This window comes from Vulpes vulpes, chromosome 16 (genome assembly GCF_048418805.1).
Source record: "Vulpes vulpes isolate BD-2025 chromosome 16, VulVul3, whole genome shotgun sequence".
Classification (NCBI taxonomy): Eukaryota; Metazoa; Chordata; class Mammalia; order Carnivora; family Canidae; genus Vulpes; species Vulpes vulpes.
In genome coordinates this window covers 21,550,210-21,573,045 of record NC_132795.1, presented here as the reverse complement: position 1 = coordinate 21,573,045, position 22,836 = coordinate 21,550,210, and the positions used below count along the sequence as shown (strand labels likewise).

The following is a 22,836-nucleotide window of genomic DNA, read 5'->3' as shown; positions in this document are numbered from 1 at the left end:
GTACTCCTCCCATGAAAACATATGTTGGAGTCCTACCTACCCCCAGCACCTCAGAATGGGATCTTACTTGGTGACGGGGTCATTAAAGTGAAGTCACTAGGGTGGACTCAAATCCAAAAGAGAGGAATTGGGATGCAAAGACAGATGCACATGATGGGAAGACAATGTGAAGACAGGGAGAAGTCAGCCATCTACCAGTCAAGGAACACATCTTTCCCTCATCAGTCCTGCTGACACCTTGATCTTGGACTTCTGGCCTCCAGAGCTGTGAGGCAATACATTCCTGTTATTTAAGCCACCCACCCAGTCTGTGGTACTTGGTTATGGCGGCCCTACCAGACTAACAGAGCACTGTGCTGTCATAAGCATACCTCACATCACAGGCTCCACTCTGGGTGAGGCGCTCAAAGTACAACCAACCATAAAACTGTCTGCATCTGCCTTTGGCTCATTTGTATGCTATGACTCAGAGGAATCTTGAGGTTTCTTTAAATAGTGACTTTGAGTCTACAAGATTCCTTTATCCTCTTTAGTGTGGATACCACCCATGGCCCTTTGTTTGTTTATAAGGTAAGAAATATACAAGTATATGGGGAATTCTGGAGCACAGGCAATACCCAACGGGTAAAACCTTACAGTAAGTAACAGATCACTATGGCACTACTTAAGATAAATGGTTAATAAACACAAAAAAGATGTTCTGTCTCACATGTAATCAGATTTGTGACAAAAGTACTCTTGGTAAATGGGAGATGCTACTACACATCAGAGAACCAACAAATGCACGCATCCAGAGTGAATGACAGCCTGTTCGCATATATCACACACACACTGTTGCCATTTGTCCTCCTGTTGAATGAACCTGGAATTATCATCCTGGAATACACAGGGACATGTGACCTTTAAAACCAAAAACCAGAAAAACCCACCTTCCGTTGTATATATTCACTTCAGGCAATAGCTTCTGAGGAGAGATTTTTAACCTGGAAAAAATCTGAGGCCGTGAAAAGATAACCTAATATTTAGCTCCTGGATAGACTAAGCAAGTTCAGCCAAAGGCCATTATTTGTTTTGGGGTTTTTGTTGTTGTTGTTTCCAACATGTTTTGCCCTTAGGTCGGCAGGGTTCCCCTTTCTTTTCTCATCCCGAGTCTTTCTCTTCCTGGAAAATTTCCAAGCAGAACCCTGGTTCCAGGTCCTAACAGCCCCATCTGCCGCCACTGGAACTCAGAGGGATGACTCATTCCTGTGTGTTTGCCTCAGCAAGCTCTTCAACAAGACTTCGTTCCTCTGCCCTTCCATCCCTCAACCCCTCAGCCTTGGCCAGTGTCCACAGTGGGCTTTTCTTTCAGTCTTTCTTGATTTCTGTCCCTCTACTGGAAAAGAAAAAAAACTAAGTATGAAAACCATATACATAGGGGAAAAAGGAAGTGAATAAGGTTAAAAATGGAAGCCCCTCCTTCCAAGGATTATCAGTAGCATCAATGTGCACATCCTTCAAGGTACACAGATTTCTGTTCCTTTTCCCCTTTTTAGAGTGTGTTCTCTACATATTGTTCTGACTGGCTTTTATCACTCAAAAATATGTCAGCAAACATATATCTCCCTCATTTTTAACAGCTATTATTCCATAGTGTAGATGGATTACATTTATTTAACCATCCCTCTACTCCTAAATGTTGAGGTGTGGTCCGGTTTTTTTGGCTCTTACAAATGGTACTATAATAGACATACAATATAAATATATTTTGCACATTTAGTGTTTCTGAAGGACAAAATACTTGTGATGGAAATGCACGGTCAAAGAATATATGCATTTTTAATATTTATAGATGCTGCAAATTACTTAACAGAATTTTTATCAGTTCACACCCCAGTCAGTTGAGTATGCAAGTTGTTACTTCTCATACACACTCATGAACACTTGATATTAAAGCGTTTTTTTGCCAAGCTAGTAAGAAAAAAGTGCTATCTTGTTTTTACTTACACTCTGATTAACGGTGAGATAGAGTATGTTTTCATATGCTTATTAGCACATAGTCCTTCTTTTGAGAATTATTTCCCCATATCTCAGGTCCATTTTCTTATTTGGCTCATTTTTATTTTGCTGCTTCTTTTTCCTATTGATTTCGAGAAGCTATTTGTTGTTCAACTTCTTCCTGTTGTGTATATATGTTGTATATATATCTTCTCCCATTAGGTAACATTGTTTATGGTACCCTTAGCTGCATAGATATGTTAATTTTTTGTACTCAAATCTGTTTAATCTTTTCTGTTAATTTCTAGAGTTTTTATAAAGATCACTAATATTGTGAGTCGGCTATATTTTCTTTCAGTCATTTCTATTTTCCTTTGTTTAGGTTATTAATCCATCTGGAATTTCTTCTGGAACATAGAATAAGATAGTGTTTTAGTTATGCTTAACAGGTTTTTTTTTTTTTTTTTTTTTTTACAAAGATAACAATTCCCTGTGGGTGGTCCGCAAGTAGCTACCATAGAGTGACTCAGAGATTCAGGCTCCTTTCATCTTTACTCTCCTCCAGTAAGTAATCAGCAAATTACCATTCAGGACACACTGACACACTGCCTATTTTTGTAAATAGAGTTTTATTAGATCACAACCATATCCATTTGTACACAGAGTCTATGACCACTTTCCTATAAAACAGAGTTGAGTAGTTGCGATAAAGACTTTATGACCCACAAAGCCCAAAATGTTTACTATATGGCCCTTTGTGGAAAACGTTTGCTGACTCTTGCTCTAGAGACCCAAGCTCCTGAGTTTTACATGGCAGATTAAAAAGAGAGATCATGTAGTAAGTTTTCCATGAGTGGGACCAGGAAGTGGAGTATAAAACGTTCCATTGGTCAGAATTCAGTCACGTGGCCTCACCTAACTACACAAGAGAAATGTGTAGGGGAAATGTGAATTAGTTGTGCCCCCACAATGAAAGAAAACAGATTTGTGGAATTGTTAGCCAATACCTTAGACAGTGTACCCTGCAATGATTTTTTTTTAATCAGAATAGGCTAGCGTATGCTGCAGAAACATTACAACTCCTAAATCTCAGTAGCTTAGAACAACAAGGTTTATTTTCTTGCTGGTACTACATATCCAGTGAGGGTGAGCAGGGGTGGCATTGCTCATTGTTGTTGCAGTAAGCCAAGCCAAGAATTTGATTCTGGAGCCTGGGAGGATTATGCATTGTGGAAAACCCAGAGTGGGAGCTGACTCTAGAGGAGAGAGGAGGTGCTGGGTTCTCAGAGCTTTGTCTTGGGGCAGTGGCCAGTAGGCAGCAGGGCTGCCTCTTAGGAGGCTGCTTCTAGGGGCACAGGGGACTTTTCCCAAGGACCATTGCCTAGTTGTAGTAGAACCAGGCATCACCTTGTAGTAGTAGAACCACCTATAGTGGTAGAACCACCATCAGTAGAACCACCAACACCTTGCTGGTTATAGTAGTGGAGGGCAAAGAGAGTGTGGTGATGTATGCAGCTCTTCACTTCTGCCCAGAACTGATACTCATCACTTCAAAGCAAGTTGTAAAGCTCCACTGTACTTCAGTGGCATGGAGAAGTGCAATCCTACCATGTGCTTCAAAAGAAGCAGGGCTAGAATATTTGTGGACAGCCCTATTACATGCTACACTCACACACAAGCAACACATTCATCTCCTCCCTAAGGGAAATCACCCAGTTTCTACTCAGTCACTCCACCTAGTCAAAGTCAAGGATCTCTAAATGATGACTCTCCAGCAGGTCTGAATAGTGGTTTGGAGCCTAGTAGTCTAGCGGTCTTAGATTAAAGCCTAGCAACTAAAATCACTCTCTGTCCCCATTACATATTCAGATGCCAAAACTGTTATAGAGACAACAACTAATCATGGCCTGTAACGGCCTTCTGGGATCTGAGCCGTTTGCATGAGTGTGAACCCTGCTCTGAATGTGCAGAGAATCAGGAGCCAGCACAATCTAGGGGGGTGGAATATGGCACTTTGCTGAAATCAATACTGCAGGGAAAGAGTTAGCCTCACTGAGGAATAGGTCAGTGTTGCCCCATACTTATAATTAAGTACATTGGATAAAGGGTTTGAGTGACAATATAGAGGAAAGCACATTAAAAACACCTTTATAGAAATATTCGAATATAAACTAACATAATTTGTTCATCCCTAAGAGAACATTTACTCTTAGGATTCTTGTTTGTTTTCTTAAGAAAAGACCTTCATTGTTCTATTTGATTTAGAAAACAGTAAAAAGAGGTTCATGGATTATAATTATAGAGAATCATTTTTGAACAACAGTGTCATCCTAGCATTAGACAGGTAATCCCCAGATCAAAATTTCAAATGATACAATTTTTCAGATAAATTTTCAATATCTGGTTCAAACACTGATATTCCAATATTTTTCCATACTCTATTTCTTTTAACTTTTATATCTCCATGCAATTATAGAAGTGCAATTTGTATGTTTTTAAAATCATTTATGCTTAATTCATCAAAATACTGCTTTGTGAGTTATTTGATATGCAAAAAAAGTTTTTTTTTTTTTTTACAAACTTTTCAATAAGCATTTAAAACCCTCTGTCCCAGAAACAGGAGAAATTTTCATTTTTTCCAGAGTAAATAATTATTTTCTTTAGTTACTTTATAATTGTCTTTCCATGGGCTAGGCCATTCCCAGGAGAAGATTAATTTTAGTCCAGTTTGTGGTACAGTGGCCACAACTACACAGCTATTCTCCATTTGTCTTTTTTCATCAATTCAATGCTGTAACATTTTGCTCTCAATACACATGCCAGTTACTCTGATACCTACTACCTACTTGGTGGGAAATAGCCCTCAAATGCAAAATGCCATGTATGGGCTTCTGAAAACTCTTCCCGCTGGTCATATTCAGTTCTTGAAAGCATTTTTCTTTTAGATTTTACTAAACCAGTTAGATTTGGGAAGAGAATGAAGTGGTGGAGGAAAGGAATAAAGACTGAGTTCAATGTTATTTCCAAAGCCTTCCCAGGAAAACAATTTATTATTCACTTTGGAATCCTAATTATAGAGATAGCCCCTCTAATTAAATGAATTATTTGGCCACAGAACCTAAAATGTACATCAAATTTAAGTCTAATTGCCACAAGTTATCTTTCACACCTAAGTTTAATAAGCAATGGGATGTTTATCCTTCATATTTCTATGTAATACGGCTTCTCAATGCAAGTTTTTCTATCCATGGCACAGGTAGGGCCAGACTGTATAGATAAAAATCCTCATTCCACCGTTTGCCAGCTAAATAACTTAAGCAAGTTAAAAAAAATGTTATTTAAATTAAATTAATTAACATATAATGTATTATTGGTTTCAGAGGTAGAGGTCAATGATTCATCAGTCTTATATAACACTCAGTGCTCATTTCATCACATGCCCTCCTCAATGTCCATCACCCAGCCACACCATTTCCCCCCTTCCAGAGGCCCTCAGTTTGTTTCCTATGATTAAGAGTCTTTTGTGGTTTGTCTCCCTCTCTGATTTCATTTTGTTTTATTTTTTCCTCTCTTTCCTTTGGGACCTCTGTTTTTTCTTAAATTCCACATATGAGTGAGATCATATAATTGTTTTTCTCTGATTTACTTATTTCACCTAGCATAATATCTTCTAGTTCCATCCACGTCATTGCAAATGGCAAGATTTCATGTTTTTTTTTTGATGGCTGAGTAGTAGTCTATATATATATATATATATATATATATATATATATATATGTCACATCTTCTTTATCCATTCATCTATCGGTGGACATCTAGACTCTCCATGGGTTTATTGTGGACATTGCTACTATAAACATTGGGGTGCAGGTGCCCCTTCAGATCACATTTGTAATCTTTGGGGTAAATACCCAGTAGTGCAATTGCTTGGTCATAGGGTAGCTCTATCTTCAACTTTTTGAGGAACCTCCATACTGTTTTCCCGAATGGCTACACCAGCTTGCATTCCCACGTGTAAGAGTGTTCCCTTTTCTCTACGTCCTGCCCAACATCTGTCATTTCCTGACTTGTTCATTTTAGCCATTCTGACTGGTGTGAGGTGGTATCTCATTGTGGTTTTGATGTGTATTTCCCTGATGCTGAGTGATGTGGGGCATTTTATCATATGTGTCTGTTGGCCATTTGTATGTCTTCTTTGAAGAAATGTCTGCTCCTGTCTTCTATTTCTTGATTAGATTATTTGTTCTTTGGGTGTTGAGTTTCATAAGTTCTTTACAGATTTTGGATCCTAGCCCTTTATCTGAGGTGTCATTTGCAAATATCTTCTATTCTGTAGGTTGCCTTTTGGTTTTGTCCAGTGCTTTCCTTTCTTTGCAGAAGCTTTTTTTTTTTTATCTTAAGCTTTTGCAGAAGCTATTTTATCATCAAGATATATCTTGACGAAATATCAATAGTTCAATTGGCCTTTGTTTCCCTTGCCTTTGGACGAACCATGGAGGTTCGTGCCTGTGTTCTCCTCTAGGGTTTTGATGAATTCTGGTCTTTAGGAATTTAGGAATTTAGGTCTTTTTTTTTTTATCTTAAGCTTTTGCAGAAGCTATTTTATCATCAAGATATATCTTGACGAAATATCAATAGTTCAATTGGCCTTTGTTTCCCTTGCCTTTGGACGAACCATGGAGGTTCGTGCCTGTGTTCTCCTCTAGGGTTTTGATGAATTCTGGTCTTTAGGAATTTAGGAATTTAGGTCTTTCATCCATTTGGAGTCTATTTTTGTATATGGTGTGAGGAAATGGTCCAGTTTCATTCTTCTGCATGTGGCTGTCCAATTTTCCCAATATCATTTGTTGAAGAGATTGTCTTTTCCTATGGATATTCTTTCCTGCTTTGTCAAAGATTGGTTGACCATAATGTTGAGGGTCCATTTCTGGGTTCTCTATTCTGTTCCATTGATCTATATGTCTGTTTTGTGCCAGGACCATGCTGTCTTGATGATTACAGCTTTGCAATAGAGCTTGAAGTCTGGAATTCTAATGCCACCAGCTTGCTTTCTCAATAATCCTTTGGCAATGTGAGGTCTTATCTGGTTCTATAAAAATTTTAGGATAATTTGTTTCAACTATGTGAAATAAGTTGATGCTATTTTGATAGAGATTGCATTGAATGTACGGATTACTCTAGGTAGCACAGACATTTTAACAATATTTGTTTTTCCAATCCATGAGCATGGAACTTTTTTCCATTTCTTTGCGCCTTCCTCAATTTATTTCGTGAGTATTCTATGGTTTTCTGAGTCCAGATCTTTTGCATCTTTGGTTAGGTTTATTCCTAGGTATCTTATGGTTTTGGGACCAAATGGAACAGACCCATAACCAGCAAAGAAACTGAAGGAGTAATCAAAAAGCTCCCAACAAACAAGAGTCTCGGGCCAGATGGCTTTCCAGGGAAATTCTACCAAACATTTAAAGAAGAATTAATACCTATTCTACTAAAGCTGTTTCAAAAAAATAAAAATGGAAAGAAAACTTCCAAACTCTTTCTATGAGGCAAGCATTACCTGATCTCAACACCAGACAAAGGCCCCACCAAAAAGAAGAATTACAGACCAAAATCCCTGATGAACATGGATGCCAAAAATTTCACCAAAATACTAGCTAATAGTATCCAACAGTGTATTAAGAGGATTATTCACCACAACCAAGTGGGATTTATACCTGGGCTGCCAGGGTGGTTCAACATCTGCAAATCAATCAATGGGATACACTACATTAATAAAAGAAAGGACAAGAACCACAGGATCCTCTTGATAGATGCAGAAAAAGCATTTGACAAAGTACAACATCCTTTCTTGATTAAAACTTTTCACAGCGTAGGGATGGAGAGAACATACCTCGATAGCATTAAAGCCCTCTATGAAGAGCCCAAAGTGAATACCATTCTCAATGGGTAAAAACAGAGCTTTTTCCTTAAGGTCAGGAACACGACAGGGATGTCCACTATCACCACTGTTGTTCAATATAGTACTAGAAGTCCTTGCCTCAGCAATCAGACGACAAAACGAAATAATAGGCATCCAAATTGACAAAGAAGAAGCCAAACTCTCTCTGCACTATGTGGAAAAACCCAAAAGACCTCACCCCCAAATTGAAAGAACTCCTACAGGAATTCAGCAAAAAAAGGTCAGGATATAAAATCAATGCACAGAAGTCCGTTGCATTTCTACACACTAGCCATGAGACAGAAGAAAGAGAAAATAAGGGGGTCAATAGCTTAGGCAAGTTATTTGCTTTCTCCATGCCTCAGTTGCTTTATTTGCAAAACAAAAACAAAAACAAAAACAAAAAACAAAAACAAAACAAAACAAAAAAACAAAGAGAGAGAGAGGAGAGAGAGAAATGGTATCTACCCGATAGGACTGTTTGAAGACCTAGTGAGTTAGCACATATAAAGCACTTACAAATGTTTAAATTATGTGATCAACACACAAATTCAGTGGAACAAGAACCACCACCACCACCAAGCCACGTAAGTAAGTAAGTTCCTTTACTTTGACTCCTCTGTTCATCATGGCTAAGACACAGGCTTGTAACCTCGGCAGGTCCGAACTTCACCAGAGAGGAGGCGGATTTTATGTCGGAGTATGAAGTCCTAAACACGGAGCGACCGGCCGTTCCGTACACTCTCTGGACCCATCGCGCAGCGTGGGAGACGCCACCCACCCGGGTCTGGGGCTCGTGGGGGGCCGCCGAGTAAACAGTTACTAGTATTGAGAGAAAGGGAGGCTAAGAAGTCACCTTTTCCAAAAACAAACGGAGCTGGGAGTGCGCCCGGGAAGAGGCGCTGCCTCCAGCGCTGCCGGCGTGAACGAGGGCTGAGGACCTGCCTCTGCTCCCGGCTCCGCGCTGCCAGGTGGAGGCCGTGCGCGCGCCCAGGTGTCTCCGCAACTTGGTGGCTGCGCGCGTTAGTGACCCAGGCCCGGAGCCCGGTGTGAGCGGCAGCCAGAGGCGGCGAGCGGCGGGGACGCTCGGGGTGAGCGTTTCCAAGGGGGGACCCGCGCCCCGGCACTTTCTCAGCGCCTGGTTCTCCGGGTCCTTCCGGAATCGGCATCTTTGTTTGGGCTCCGCGCTGGGCTCGGCGCCGCAGGGCACCACCGCCTTCCCGGCGGAGAAGCATCCTGCAGCGGCGGGAAAGTGCAACCCCCGGGGTGGGAGGCCGGCTCTTGGGGCGCGCAAGGGGAGGCAAGGTCTCTGAGGGGGGGGGGGGCGGGGGGCAAAGTGCATCCCCCCCCCGGGATGGGAGGTCGGCTCTTGGGGCGCGCGGGGGCGAGGCAAGGTCTCTGAGTGGGGGGGGCGGGGGGCAAAGTGCATCCCCCCCCGGGATGGGAGGTCGCCTCTTGGGGCGCACGGGGGGAGGGAGGCAAGGTCTCTGAGTGGGGGGGGGCGGGGGGCAAAGTGCATCCCCCCCCCGGGATGGGAGGTCGCCTCTTGGGGCGCACGGGGGGAGGGAGGCAAGGTCTCTGAGTGGGGGGGGGGGCGGGGGGCAAAGTGCATCCCCCCCGGGGTGGGAGGCCGGCTCTTGGGGCGCGCAAGGGGGGGAGGCAAGGTCTCTGAGTGGGGGGGCGGGGGACAAAGTGCATCCCCCCCCTGGATGGGAGGTCGCCTCTTGGGGCGCACGGGGGGAGGGAGGCAAGGTCTCTGAGTGGGGGGGGCGAGGGGCAAAGTGCATCCCCCCCCCCGGGATGGGAGGCCGGCTCTTGGGGCGCGCAAGGGGGGGGCAAGGTCTCTGAGTGGGGGCGGGGGGCGGCCCGGGGCGGGGGGCGGGCGAGGAGCTAGGTGCGGGGCAGGCAGGCAAAGTGCGGGAGCCGCACGGGGATGCTTCTAGAAAGTGGGGTGGGAGAAGGAGCTGGGGCGGGCGTGGGGAGGGAAGGCATCCGTGTCAGAGCGTGCGTGCGAGCCGATGCAGAACCCGAGGGGCGGGAGCGGCTCCGAGTGTGCGAGCGGGAGCGGGGGGCGCCGGCTCGGGGTGTGCGCGCCCGGGTGAGTGACACCGAGGGGCGGGCTGGCCGGCGGCCGGCGGGCGGGGGCAGCCGCGAGGGGCGGGAGCGTCCCTGCGTGGAGCGGGCCGCGCCGGAGTTGAGTCGGGGCCGGCGTCCAGCCCGGGGGCCGAGGCGGCTGCGCCCTCCGCCGCGAGCGCCCGCAGCCCCGGGCCAGCTCCGCTCGCCGCGCGGCCCGCCCTCCGCGCCGCAGGGGCCGCCCCGCCGGCCCGGGACAGAGCGGCCGGCGCTCCGCGCGGAGGTAAGCCGGTCCCCCGCCCTCCTCGTCCCCGTCCCCGTCCCCGTCCCCGTCCCCGTCCTCGTCCTCGTCCCCGCGCGCCGGGCCCGGGCCGGGCTGCGGGGCTGCGGGGCTGCGGGGCCGCGGCGGGGCCTGGGCGGCCGGGACGGAGGCTCGGCCCGGGCCCCGCGTTCCGCCGCCGCCGGGCCGCCCAGCCCCCGCCGCCTCCCGGGGCGCTGGGTGTGGCCCCCGCTCGGCGCCGACGCGCGCTGGCGGCTCAGACCGGACGCGGAGGTCGCCGTCCTTCCTTCCCGGGCCGGCCGGGCGGGCGGCGGGCGCGGCTGGCGCGCTGGGGAGGCGGGCGGCCGCCGCGCTCAGCCCGGGACCCGCCCGCCGCGCCTCGCCGCCCGCCCGCCCGCCCGGCGCGAGCGCCCCCTTGGCCTCGCGGAGCGGAGCGGAGAGCTCGCCCGGAGCCCGGAGCCCGGAGCCCGGAGCCGCGCGCCCGGCGGGAGCGGGATGCGCGCCCCCTCCCCGCGATGCCCCCGCGATGCCCCGCGATGCCCCGCGATGCCCCGCGATGGGCCGCGGGCAGGTGCGGGCAGGTGCGGGCGCCCGGGGCCGCGGGACCCCGAGTCCGCGGAGAGCGCCCCTCGCGCCCCGGGCACGCGCCCCCCCCCGGCCCTGCCCGCGCGCGCTCCTCCGCCGGGGGCTCCGCGCTCCCTGCGGACGTGCGGCCCCAGGTGCCGCCTCACCTGCCCGGGGCCGCCTCCGAGGCTTCCCATCCCCGCAGGGGCGGCGGCCCGCGCTCGGGCCCGGGGTGCGCGCCAACTTCCCGGGCCCGCTCCCCGCCGCCCCGGGCCCCCGCTCGCAGGACTCCTCCCGTGCAGCGCCTTGCCCGGAGGCGGCCCACGATCCGCAGCTCGAGCGCTGCTGAACCAGCCCTTGAACTTCAAACACAGCCTCTTTCTTTACAGAAAATGTGATCTGTGATATTTTGCACTTGCTTTTTTTTTTCTTTTAAATGTGAACCTTATGTGAAAAACTTTTGCCAGTCCTATCAAAACTAAGAAAAAAAAAAAAAAAGAAAACCGACTCAAATTTTAGAGCCTATGCAGAGGAAGAAAAGGCTTTATTCCAATATTTGAAAGAGTATCGTCGTGCGACCTTTTAGGATGTCGTCTTAGTGTGTCTTAGAGGAACAGTTCATTGCCATTCTGATTGATTTTGTTTTCTACAGATTAAGCAGATGGGCAAGATGGCAGGGAAAAGAAGGGACAGGAAGTCAGAAATTGCTTCATTCTAAAAAAATAAAAAAAGAATAGTCAAGCAGCAAATCCAATTATTGTGAAAGATATTCTGAAAATAAAGACTAAGATTGCTTTCTGGATAAAGTATTTCATTGGCTTTATTTTATTTTTTTTTTAGATTTAAATTCAATTAGCCAACAGCTCTGGCTTTATAAAATTGTATCACTTAACTAGAAAGAAAAAACAGTGTGTTGTATGCATGGGGGCAGTTTTGTCAAGCAACTGAACTGTTTAAAAATATCTGTGTATGTTAATATTTATTGGATCTTTAGCTGGGGAAAAATCAACTTTAGGAATGATTTTCTATTTGAACAAGGCAAATATTGCTGCAGCCTCTAATAAGTGTTTTGGATTAAACTCAGGCTTTGTTAGAACCTATTTTATGGAGGAAGAGAATGTAAAACCTGTCGAGTTCTGTATCTGTGTGGCTTTATTTTTAAGATTTTATTTATTTGAGAGAGAGAGGAGAGAGGGCAGGGACAGAGGGAAGGGGGAGAGGGAGAAGCAGACTCCCCTCTGAGCAAGGAGCTCCACAGCACTGGACCTTAGGATCCTGGGATCATGACCTGAGCTGAAGGCAGATGCTTAACCGACTCAGCCACCCAGGCCCCCCTCCGTGTGGCTTTACACACACACACACACACACACACACACACACACACACACACACACGACTAGCCCCAAAGATAATTTGCATAAAAATACAGATCACTTGAATGCAGAGAATATTTAAGAGGATAGTAAAATCTCAGCATCTGGGAAAGGAATATATTGGCAATTTTCTTTCTCCCTTTAATCCTTGCCTCTGAAAATATTAAGTCATTTCCAAGAATCAGCATAGTTTAACATACTAATTTGAGCAGGCAAGATCATAAACTCCTTTTGTATTCATGTGGTTTGGGGGGAGCTCCCTAATGAAAGTCTTAAATTGATTGTTTCTGTGCTCCCACTGATTTTCAAGTGGCCATTGTGAGGATGGGCTTGTGAAGCTGTTCTACCTACCACTTCATAATGATCAGGGGAAGAAAATGCTTAGGCCACACCATCGCAGGCTTTGAAGCGCTGCCAGTCGGGAGCATCTCATAGATCAATTTTGCTGTGCAGATGGAAATACTTGCCATAAGAAGTTAAGCTTTAGCGATGTCTCATTTTGGGTTCTAACTTCTATCAGTTTCTCAGTCAGCGACCATAGAATTGTACTGCCCTTAACAATGAGTATTCATTTATGGCTTATGTGCGAAGGGCGCCTTGGTGGTCTTTCTTCTATTCTCTTTACACAGTTTTAATCAGCATCTCATGATGTGAGCCAGGATGAGAACTTTTGGGTACAGTGTTGATGAAATGGAAGAAGTTGGGGTAGCTCATAGTAAGATCCAAGTGGCCGCCACCTGTGTGGCCATATGATAAAAGTGGAGTGGGTTTTAGATAATAATAGATAGATATTGCCTACTCACTGCCCTGTCATCTTCTGTAGACCCTTTCCTGACTCCGATAATTGAATCATATGGCTGTTACAATTTTTGTACACAGAGTAGTCGCTTTTATCAGCATGGCACAGAACATGAGAGCAGATACATAATATGGCAAGACTTAAGTGATGGAGTCTGTTTATTGATTTCTGAATGATTGTGCGTAATTCAGCTAATCAATTCATTCCATCCCTGTTCTGCCTTAGAATGTAATCATGCAATTAAAATATGATTTTCGTGATACAAACAGTTAAAAACCCAGTACACATAATTAGAGAAGAAAAACAAACCTTTCTTTTTTCTTTCCTTTTTTTGAAGTAGTCTGCTATGAAGGTGTTATTTCCTTGACACATCAAAATGGCTAATTTGGAGTTGTGATGCTTGTTATGTAAATAGGCCATATGTTGAATTTCTACAGAAGTTTCTTCGTTCAGTGTTGTGGTAATGGATAGGATCCCCTAAGTACCATAACTAAGAAACATCATCTGTGAAGATGTATCTCTCTACTATTTATATCATTCCCGTTATTTTTGTTTAATAGCTGGTGTTTTTATTTTCTAATAAAATATTCTTAGATGCGATGGTGTTATCCTTACAGCATATACATTTTTATCTCTAGCACTGATGCAAACTCTGCTCCTGTTTATGCACCTGTTTCATGGTGGGTGTCCTGCTGTCAGACTAACCCTGCTGTGTGCCTGATAACAAACTTAGCATATTCTCTGCTAAACCTGTGCCTTCCACAATGAAAAGACTTCCCTTTGCCTGATACTCAGGGTTCTTTTCATCACCCAGACTTGAGACCCGGGGACCGTCCCTGACTCCTCTCTCTTTTCATTCGCTCAGTAAAACTGTACATCAAGTCCTGTGAACTTTTGCTTTGTAATAGTTTCTCTGTGCCAGTCCCCACATCTCCTCTGCATTCCTCACTCTTCCTGAGAGCTCAGGTCCTTGGCCATCACTGTTCTGGGATGGCTAGAGCCAGCTACATCTTGATCTCTTAGTAAGTTGTCCCCACTTTGCGTGCTTCCACTGCACCAGCCTTCCTAAACCCTTCTCGTTGGAACTCCTGTCCAGGGACTGTCTTACTGGAAGACTGTGTTGACCTCAGGTTTATCTGATTCTACAGCCAGTGCCCCTTCTACTATTTCAGATACTTTCCATACTGTACCCCCCCCCCCACTTCAGTCCCATCTCTCCATCAGGCTCTAGTATATACTTCACAGTCTTGCCCAAATTTGACTTACCAACTTTATTTTCTACTTCTTTCCAAAATGAACCTTCTTCTCCTCCTGGTAATTGAATCTCATTGCCCTTCTAAGATGACTTTGTACCCTTTTGTTCATGCTCTGCCTTTTAGAACGCCTTTTCCTTTTCCCTCTAACCTAACAACCGTCTCCAAGTTAAAGTCAACCTGATTAGGTTACTCACTGGTTTCTTCTTCTTCTGCCCTTTTGTCTGCACCGTCCCTTTAGACCATCAGATACTCTCCTATGCTATCCCGTGCTCAGTTCTTGCTTTTCCAACCGGACGGCAAGTTCCTTGAGGGTGCTGATTGAACCATCTACAGGGCTTTGGCACAGCAAGCTCTTGATAAGTATACCAGCAGAATCAATAAGCTGTAAGGGTGAGTTTTTTTTCTAAGTGATGGGCCTTGATATTGCCTGTGTCTTGCTCGCCATTATGTCCCCAGAGCCTAGCCTGCAGCTTGACACCTAGTCATGACCTCAACAAATATTTGTTAACATAGAAATTAATGTTGACATTGGATAAAAGGGACAGGCGTTTGAAGGAGACATCTGTCAAGGAGTTTTTTCCCATTTTTCTTCCGTGGTTCTAATCAGCCTCTCCATTCATCAGCTGTGAGATTCTGAGGCCTCGGCATTTTCCAGAGTTGAGATAATGATGGAGGCAGGCAGTTGTGAGTTGGAATTAAGGAGGCTGTCGTTTTTTTAAGGTGGAGTGATGGGTCCCAGTAGTGAGCAAAAATAAAAGCATTCGGGCCTTATGCCAGTATCTTATACCTAAAACAATTAGGCTGGAGTCCTCAGTTAAGTACAAGTTCAGCTAATCAGCCATAAAATCCAAGACTGTGTTGCAGGGACTGCCCAGCACTTTTCATTTTAAAATTTCCTTGTAAATTAAAAAAAAAAAATCATCTGGGGATCCATCCACAGATGAAAGGTAAGGTAAGGGAACGTTGCCACACCAATAATATTGTATTTGGGACAGAATTCAATTCTTTAAGCTTGCAGTTAGACTCCCTTTGTACAAGACCCTGTTTTTGCCAGGAAGGAGTTTATAGTTTTAACAGGAGAAATGACACCATGTGTCCCGAAAATGAAGGTCTAAGAGGGCACAGAAGGGAAGATTTCTTCTTGGTAGGAAGTAGTGGGGATCTTTCTAAAGTGACAGTTGTCTGAGCTGTTTATTGAAAGATCTCAGTAGCTGTCATCGGGAATATAGGAGCAGGGGAATGGTGGCGGGGTGTGGGGTAGTGCTGGGCAGGCATTCTGGAGTTCCGACCGTAACATCTGTACTCTGTGACACTGCCACTGCTCCTAAGCTGAAACCCCGCCAGAGCTCTCCTGGGCCTTGGTGGGCTGCAGTGTTCAATAATGAAATGTAAAGGATCTACAGATCCCTGCAATAATTACTTTTGGTGCCAACTGCTGAACTGACCATGACATAAAGCACAAAATAAATCTTGTAAGCAATATAACCAGTGCATTCCTGGGTAGCATCCAACTTGCTCAGAATGCTCAAAAAGGTTTCCTGCATTATGGAAACATGGCTGAGGATTGAAACTTTAATAGGGAGAGGTCTGGCCCTCAGCAGCCAGCCATCTGAGACACTGCCTCGTGTACCTAGGAGAGCTCAATAAATGAGCAAATATACTGTTCTGTAGAATCCTGGTTCTGATTCAGTAGAATCAATATTATCATGAGCTGTAAAACTAGGACAGATGGGTCTAAGTTTCGGGGAGACAGATTTGGGGTCAGTGTAAGAAAGGTGGCCCTGATATGGATTGTGCTAACCCCCCGCCCATGACAAAATGTATTTGAGCACAGGCTGTAACAGGCAGCATCTCATTTAAACACATGCCTTACCTCCTTTTTTTCCCTCAAAACAGTGCTCTGAAGTACATCCCCTTATTACCCGTTTCACTGAAGCACAATACCCAAGCCTGGAAAGGTTGAGTAACAAGTTAGGGGTAGAGCAGGTGTCAGGCATTTGAGGGTTGAGACTAAATATGTGCCGTGATGAAGGAAAGACACCAAGACTGGATGGGCATTAGGATTTTTAATATATTTTTTAAAGATTTATTTATTTATTTTAGAGAAAGAGCTCAAATGAGTGAGAGTGAATGGGGAAGGGCAGGGGGGTGGGGGGAAGAGATTCCTCAAGCAGACTCTTGAGTGCCGAGCCCAGCCAGGGCCTGGGCTGAGATCAGGAGGCTGCTGCTTAACCAACTGAGCCACCCAGGCACCCCTTGGCCATTAGGATTTTTAGGGCCCTTCCTAACACTAGGACTGGTGGTGTAATTCTCCTTAGGGATCAAGATATTGATTGTTGCAAAGCACAGATTCATCAACAGCAGCACCCAATTCTAAAAATTTGGAACAAAGTGAATACAATCCTCACCATCGTGATAGGTATCATCTCCTGATCATCTCATTTAAACCTTGTGGTGATCTTGCAAGGTAGGAATTGCGTATCCTTTTATGAGAGAGACACAGAAGTCAGGGATGTTACATAACTTGATTGAATCTGCAGAGTTGATAAGTGGTAGAGGAATCTGTTTGGTGTCTGACTCCCCCCTCCCTGCTCCCCAAAGCCTCAGCTCTTTTCTTACACCGCTCTGCGAGATAATTCGTGGAGATACTGAAATATTTACCTATCAGTTCAGCACAGACACTGACCGACCAGAGCGGCCACAAGCTATAAAGAACTGCTGTGGCTCTTCCGAGTAACCAAGGTGACAGAGGTGAAGCCCAAAGGTATGCGAAAGGCTTGGTCGCACACCAGACCACAGATCGGGGGCTCCAGGAAACCAGCCTTCTGTGTTCAGCATTTATCTGATTTTATACATGATAGGTAGTACTATTTTTTTAAGTCTTTTTATGTAATTATATTTCATTTATGTTTCTAAATAAAGAGAAATAGTTTGGCAACTAAAATGTTCTCTCTTCCTTATAAATGGTAGGTCTTCCCTCGCACCTTTTCTTCCCTTTTCTCTCTTTACTCTGCGGCTAATCTTTCTGAACACCTTCCCCTCTTGCTTCCTCTGGGACTTGGCTCTATTTTCTCTCTTTTCTTTAGGGTCTCAACCAACCTTTTCTTTCAGTGCATGGACATGTGTAAATCTCCTCGTGTTTTATAAAAACAGGAGACAAGACAAAACTTCCTTGGCCCCTTCCCTCTGGGTCTGGTTGTGTTCCATCCCGTTCCCGGTGTTAGGAGGACAGGGTCTTAGGCAGCACCTGCACCTCCCCTTCTCCCTGCTCAGTCCTGGCCTCTCATGACAGCCACGTCTGACCTTCAGACCTTCAGATCCATTGTCCGGGATTCTCTTCTGAGTTTTGACCTATGTGCCTTAGAGATCCCTCTCTGCTCTTCAAATCCTTGCCCACCTGTTTTCTGAGTCACTTCTCTCTCCTGATTTCCCCTTACAGCATATTCCTAATGTATTTTCTCTCCTGATCAATGAAACCCACTTCACCAATTTTTAAATTGGGAAGTTGTTCTAGATTCCTCCCTCTTCCTCAACCCCTACATTTCATTGATCACCAAGCCCTATAGAAACCATCTTTCTCAGCTCTGGAATCCACCCTGGCGAGAGCACCATTGCCGTTACTGCTTTGGTTCGGGCCCTCATCACTTCTCTTGAGGGTCACCGCAGTGGCCCCGTAACTGGTCTCTCTGCCTCTGGCTGGCCTGCCTCCAGTGTGTTCCCCACACTGCTGCCTTTCTAAAAGGCAAATTTGATCACGACTCTGCTGCTTAAAATCCTCCAGCGGAGTCACTGCTTCTCCACGATAAAATCTAAGCTCCCTAGCATGGCACAAAAGCTCCTTTGTGATCTGGGTTCTCCCTTCGTGTGTGTATCAAAGTCTTCTCTAATGTCCTGGTCTCTGCCCCTGCCCATAGCATCCTTACTAGAGGAAATGAGTTGTTACGGGAAAGAAGTGAGAGAAAAGATGGGAACAGAGAAGTGATTATAGAACCATGCTATCTAGTACTGCAGCCACTAGCTGCATGTGGCTACGGAGCACTTGAAATATAGCTAGACCACATTGAGATGTGATGTGAGAGTAAAATACACCACAGTTCAAAGACTTTTTTTAAAAAAGATTTTATTTATTTATTCATGAGAGAGAGAGAGAAAGAGAGAGGCAAAGACACAGGCAGGGGGAGAAGCAGGCTCCATGAAGGGAGCCTGATGTGGGACTCGATCCTGGGTCTCCAGGATCATGCCCTGGGCTGAAGGCAGGTGCTAAACCACTGAGCCACCCAGGGATCCCTCCAAAGACTTTATATGAGAAAAAGATGTAGACTATTTTGTTAACAAATTTAAATCTTGATTACGTACTGAAACAGTAGTATTTTAGATATAGTAGTTTAAATAAAATATGTTATTAAAATTAATTTCACAAATTTATTTTTACCTTTTAGAAACATGGCTACTAGAAAAACTTAAATTACCTGTGTGGCTTGCATTATGATTCTGTTGGACAGCATTGTTATAGAGCATCTCGTTCCCGGGAGGTGGATCCTATATGAGCCAAGCCCATGAGCTTCTTGAATGATTAAGTCAGCCCTACAGGTATAGAGAAGCAGCAATTGCTCGGTTTCTTAAATCCAGAGATACAAAGTGCTTTAGATAAGATTCAGAATCAAACAGACAGATTGTGAAAGCTACAGCCAGGAGTCATACTTACAGTGTGCACAGAGCTGAAATCATGATTAAAGCACATCTGTCTCCCTTGGCCTACCCAGTCACCGTCAGGAGTGGGAAGCAAGGATACTTGCGTGGTAGAGGGAAGATTTGAGATAGACAGGATGGGGCAAGAAAGGGCAAGTGGAGTCACATTCCTGAGTAGCCTCCAACATTATGGCACCAGCTGGAACGACGAGAGTCTTGCCTCGGTCTCTGAGATGCCCCCATCCTGCCATTGATCTTTCCTGGTGGTCTAAGACCCAGCTCCCCCACTGTCTAGCTCTAGGATTCTGAACAAACTAATGAGCCACTGGGCTCTAACAATATGTATGGCACAGAGTCATTGTGCATCAAACAAATTGACGTGCCAGGCAACCGTCAGGTACTGAGGGCAGCAGTCTGTGGATCAGTTGGCCCACAAGGCTTTGAGGAAGGGCATACAGACTGTCAGAAAGACCCAGAAGATACTATGTTGTGTCCCAGGAGATACGCAGAGCTTTGTGTTTTCACAGTGGAAAAGCCAACCAGTGATAGGAAACCAGAGCTTATCAGGTCGAAGCAGCAGGGAGAAACCTGGAGGTGAGGGGAAGCAACCATGACCATCATGAGAAAAATTTAGCAGGATCAGATTCCAGTGAAGTCTGATAGGCAGGGTGACTCAGCGCCCTCTCTCCTGCTCGTGTGCAGATTGTGTTCTGTTGAGCCCCCTCCAGTTCAGGGAAGAACCCCCTGAGGAGTTGTTTTTACTTGTGTCTACATATTAGGCATTTGTCTAAGATTCTCGTAAGGAGAAAGTTTCATGTGCTAAAAATAAAATTTTGAAAGTGGTGTACCCACAGAAAATGGCCACCAAGTCGGTGTTATTGCTGTGCCATCTGTAGGATCTGGGGCCAGCCTAGGCCTTTGCAGGAGGGTTACAGCTCCCTTGCATTCGTACCTTAGGGGCTCTCCATGGGATTGGCCCCATAGTTTGCCTTGCCCAGGCAACTTACCTAGGAAGCCATGACGCATCCTCAGTCTTGAGTAACCGCATTTTCACTTTGTGCCCTAGGTTTCACTTGTCTCCTCATTCCCAAGTTCCTGCTTTGCGTTTTTGTGTAGGAAACCCAAATTGCCTTCGATGAAGGTGCGTCCTGTATCTCTGTGCCTTCTTAAGACTGTAGTTTTGCTGCTGAGCCACAAGCCCCAGGGTAAGCCCCTGCTACTTCCTTCCAGGCTTCTTCAGTACTGACACCTGCCAGCAGTGGGCAGGAAACTCCCTGAGATTGACAGCCTCCCTGGACCCTGGCTGTTACCTGGTTCCAGACCCCTAACAGCAAATACTACTTACTAATGAGCTGTCCCCCTGGTCTCTGGGTCCCATTTGTACCATATGTGCAACTTGGGAAGAGAAGGGGAAGGCAAAAAGACCCGGCTGTTTTTCCTAAATTATGATACATCCTCTTCTTTGTCTCCAGTGGGAAGGCTGGTCTCACGTGTAGATGAGAAAGGTAGCAGCCTTCATGGTGTGATTTCAGAATCCGTACTACTCGAAAAGGCACTTCAAATATCAACAGCTTCTCTTTCCTGCTCTCTAATATGTGAAAGCTTACATCATACAAATTCTGTTCCCTTTCTTAACATCAATAGGATTTATCAGAAAAAAAGAGGACAAATTTGGTGCTTGAAAGACTTGGATTTGGTTTAGGTAATTGGCTGTCTGTATTATATTTAAATTATTTAATCTTCCTGAATCTCAGTTTCCTTATATATGAAGTGAAATTAGTGATACCTACTTGTTTTGCTGTAACTAAATAAAATAAGATATCAAGTGCCCAGCAGCCGGGGCTCAAATGCAAAGGCCAGGGAAATGGTAACTTAAATGGGTTGGACACATGCTCCTTAGGTGGAATACTTTGATAGACCCTTCCCTGAGACTGATTAGGAAGAGAATAAGCAAACTGGGTCAAGGGGCCCAGACTTTACCCATCCAGGGGTGAAAAAGGGCCATAAGGAAGTTTCGCTCAAGGCCAGTCCTACCTAACGGTTTGCATCGATGGAAGTATTCATCTGGGATTGAGTACAGCTTGAAGGCATGTTTACATCCTCTGCCAGGATAATATAAGAATAAACAAAGCAAGTTTTTAAATCTCTGAATAGCCAGGTGCGCCACCATCAAAATAAACTTTTATTTCTATTCTTTGCTGATAAATTACAAATAAAGGAAGTCACTAAAATACCCTGAAAAGGACGATTCATAGACAAATTAGACACCAGGGACAGATTTCACACTTACTTTGTTGGAGCCGTTCTTTCCTTAACTGTGGGTGTTTGGGAAGTTCTTTTGTTGTAGTCTTTGTTGCTTACAAGAAGTGGAGAAAAGCTTTAGTGTACTAAGGAAAGAATGGTTTTGATTGGAGGCAATATTGTTCTCAGTGTGGGCTGACTTTCATATATTACAGTGATTGCTAATACATAACTGAGAAAACCCATTTATTGAAGTGCCATAAACAGCGGTGGGATAGTCTGATGTGACATACCGCCACTTCTGATCGATGAGTGTTTATTATAGGATTGTGGGCAGTCTTCTAATTTTTAAGAGAGAAGTAGAAGATGTTATGCTGGCTCTTGTAGCTGCTAATGTCCAGACCTAGAAAGTCTTTGTCCTTTCTGTTTACTTCCCCTGTGAAACCTGAACGGTGGGCTGGATTCAGGGCATGCACGGGGCTCCCAGCGACTTTCTCAGCTGTTGATGAAACTGAACCACCCCCCTTTGATACCGTAGCCTCAGTACAGTGTCATGTGAAAATAGTGAATGCTCAAGGAGAAAATGCAAATCAATGGCCTCAAAAGTTAAAACTAAAAGCATTACGAATATTATTTAGTGCTGGTTTGTGACATTGAATATATAAACCCATTTATTGTTTTGATAGTCCCAGAGCAAGAACTGTTTCAGCTGCAATGGCTGATATCAACTGAGGTTGCCATGACAACATTAATTTATAATTTCCAAACTTTGGGAGAATTTCACCTTCTGGACTCTTCCAGATTGCATTTAAATTTATAGCTATTTCTCATTTACCAAGGCAGGCATATTTGGATATTGCTTACATAAATGCCCCAGGACTATCTTCATGAAAGTCACTAATGTGAAATTAGAAGCATAGAGTGTGTGTTGGAAAGGCATAGTGGGTGATACGGTTTTTTTGAGTACCTCCCCCCGCCCCCAAGTGCAGGATTCCCCTCCACAGCATCCCAGTCAGCCAACTGCCAGTTGAACCCTGCCAGGAATGAGGACTTCACAATTTTGCTATGCTGAGGAATTCTGCTGACAGTCGCCTGCCGTGCTTCTAAAGCACCTTAGATTTGGACCTTGTCTCGTGTGGTGGATGGACCAGCACTCATTATGAGGCACAGGCAGACAAAAAATGCTAAAATCCACCTCCCTGCAGCTTCTCCGTTGACCCCCAGAGTACCACCTTCTTGTGGTAGCTTCTTCAAGTATTTGACCACAGCTCTTGGACCTCCTACTAAGAATCTTCTCTTTTCAGGGGGACCTGGTCCCAGCTCTTTCAGCTGAGATTTCTCATCCTGTTGACCCTCCTCTGATCACCCATTGCCCTGCCCATGCCTCCCTCTGACTTCTCTAAACAGTAGGAAACAACCTCGTTCAGGGCACCCTTCTTTTATTAATCTAGTCAAATAAGTGTTCTATTGGCCTCGACTTTAAATCCAGGGCATCACCTCGTTAGTTTATCTCCAAAATCAAATAAAATTTCCAAGTCTTTTTTTAAACAACTACTACAAAGCCATGTCTCCCTTGCTCTGTACTTGTGCAGTTGATTGTGTGAACCTGTGTAGGTGATTTAACATTTGTCCTTATTACATATTGT

The 22,836-nt window shown here is 45.2% G+C and overlaps 1 protein-coding gene across 18 annotated transcripts in view; it reads left to right on the top strand.

The window, feature by feature from the left end:
- The first annotated feature begins 8,592 nt into the window (after window positions 1–8,592).
- The window catches only part of SPATS2L (spermatogenesis associated serine rich 2 like), a 160,985-nt gene continuing 146,741 nt past the window's right edge, over window positions 8,593–22,836 (top strand). For 2 of the 18 annotated variants that reach the window (XM_072741850.1, XM_072741860.1), the window contains exon 1: window positions 10,215–10,271. Coding sequence is in view for 2 of the 18 variants with exons in the window: in XM_072741843.1 (XP_072597944.1) it covers window positions 9,849–10,013 (165 nt within the window). In the remaining 16 variants the exon portion in view is untranslated. Of the gene's footprint in view, window positions 9,007–9,088; window positions 9,221–9,832; window positions 10,014–10,110; window positions 10,272–22,836 lie in introns of those variants that run through there. The other 16 variants (XM_072741846.1, XM_026002590.2, XM_072741856.1 and 13 more) reach the window with 16 other exon arrangements.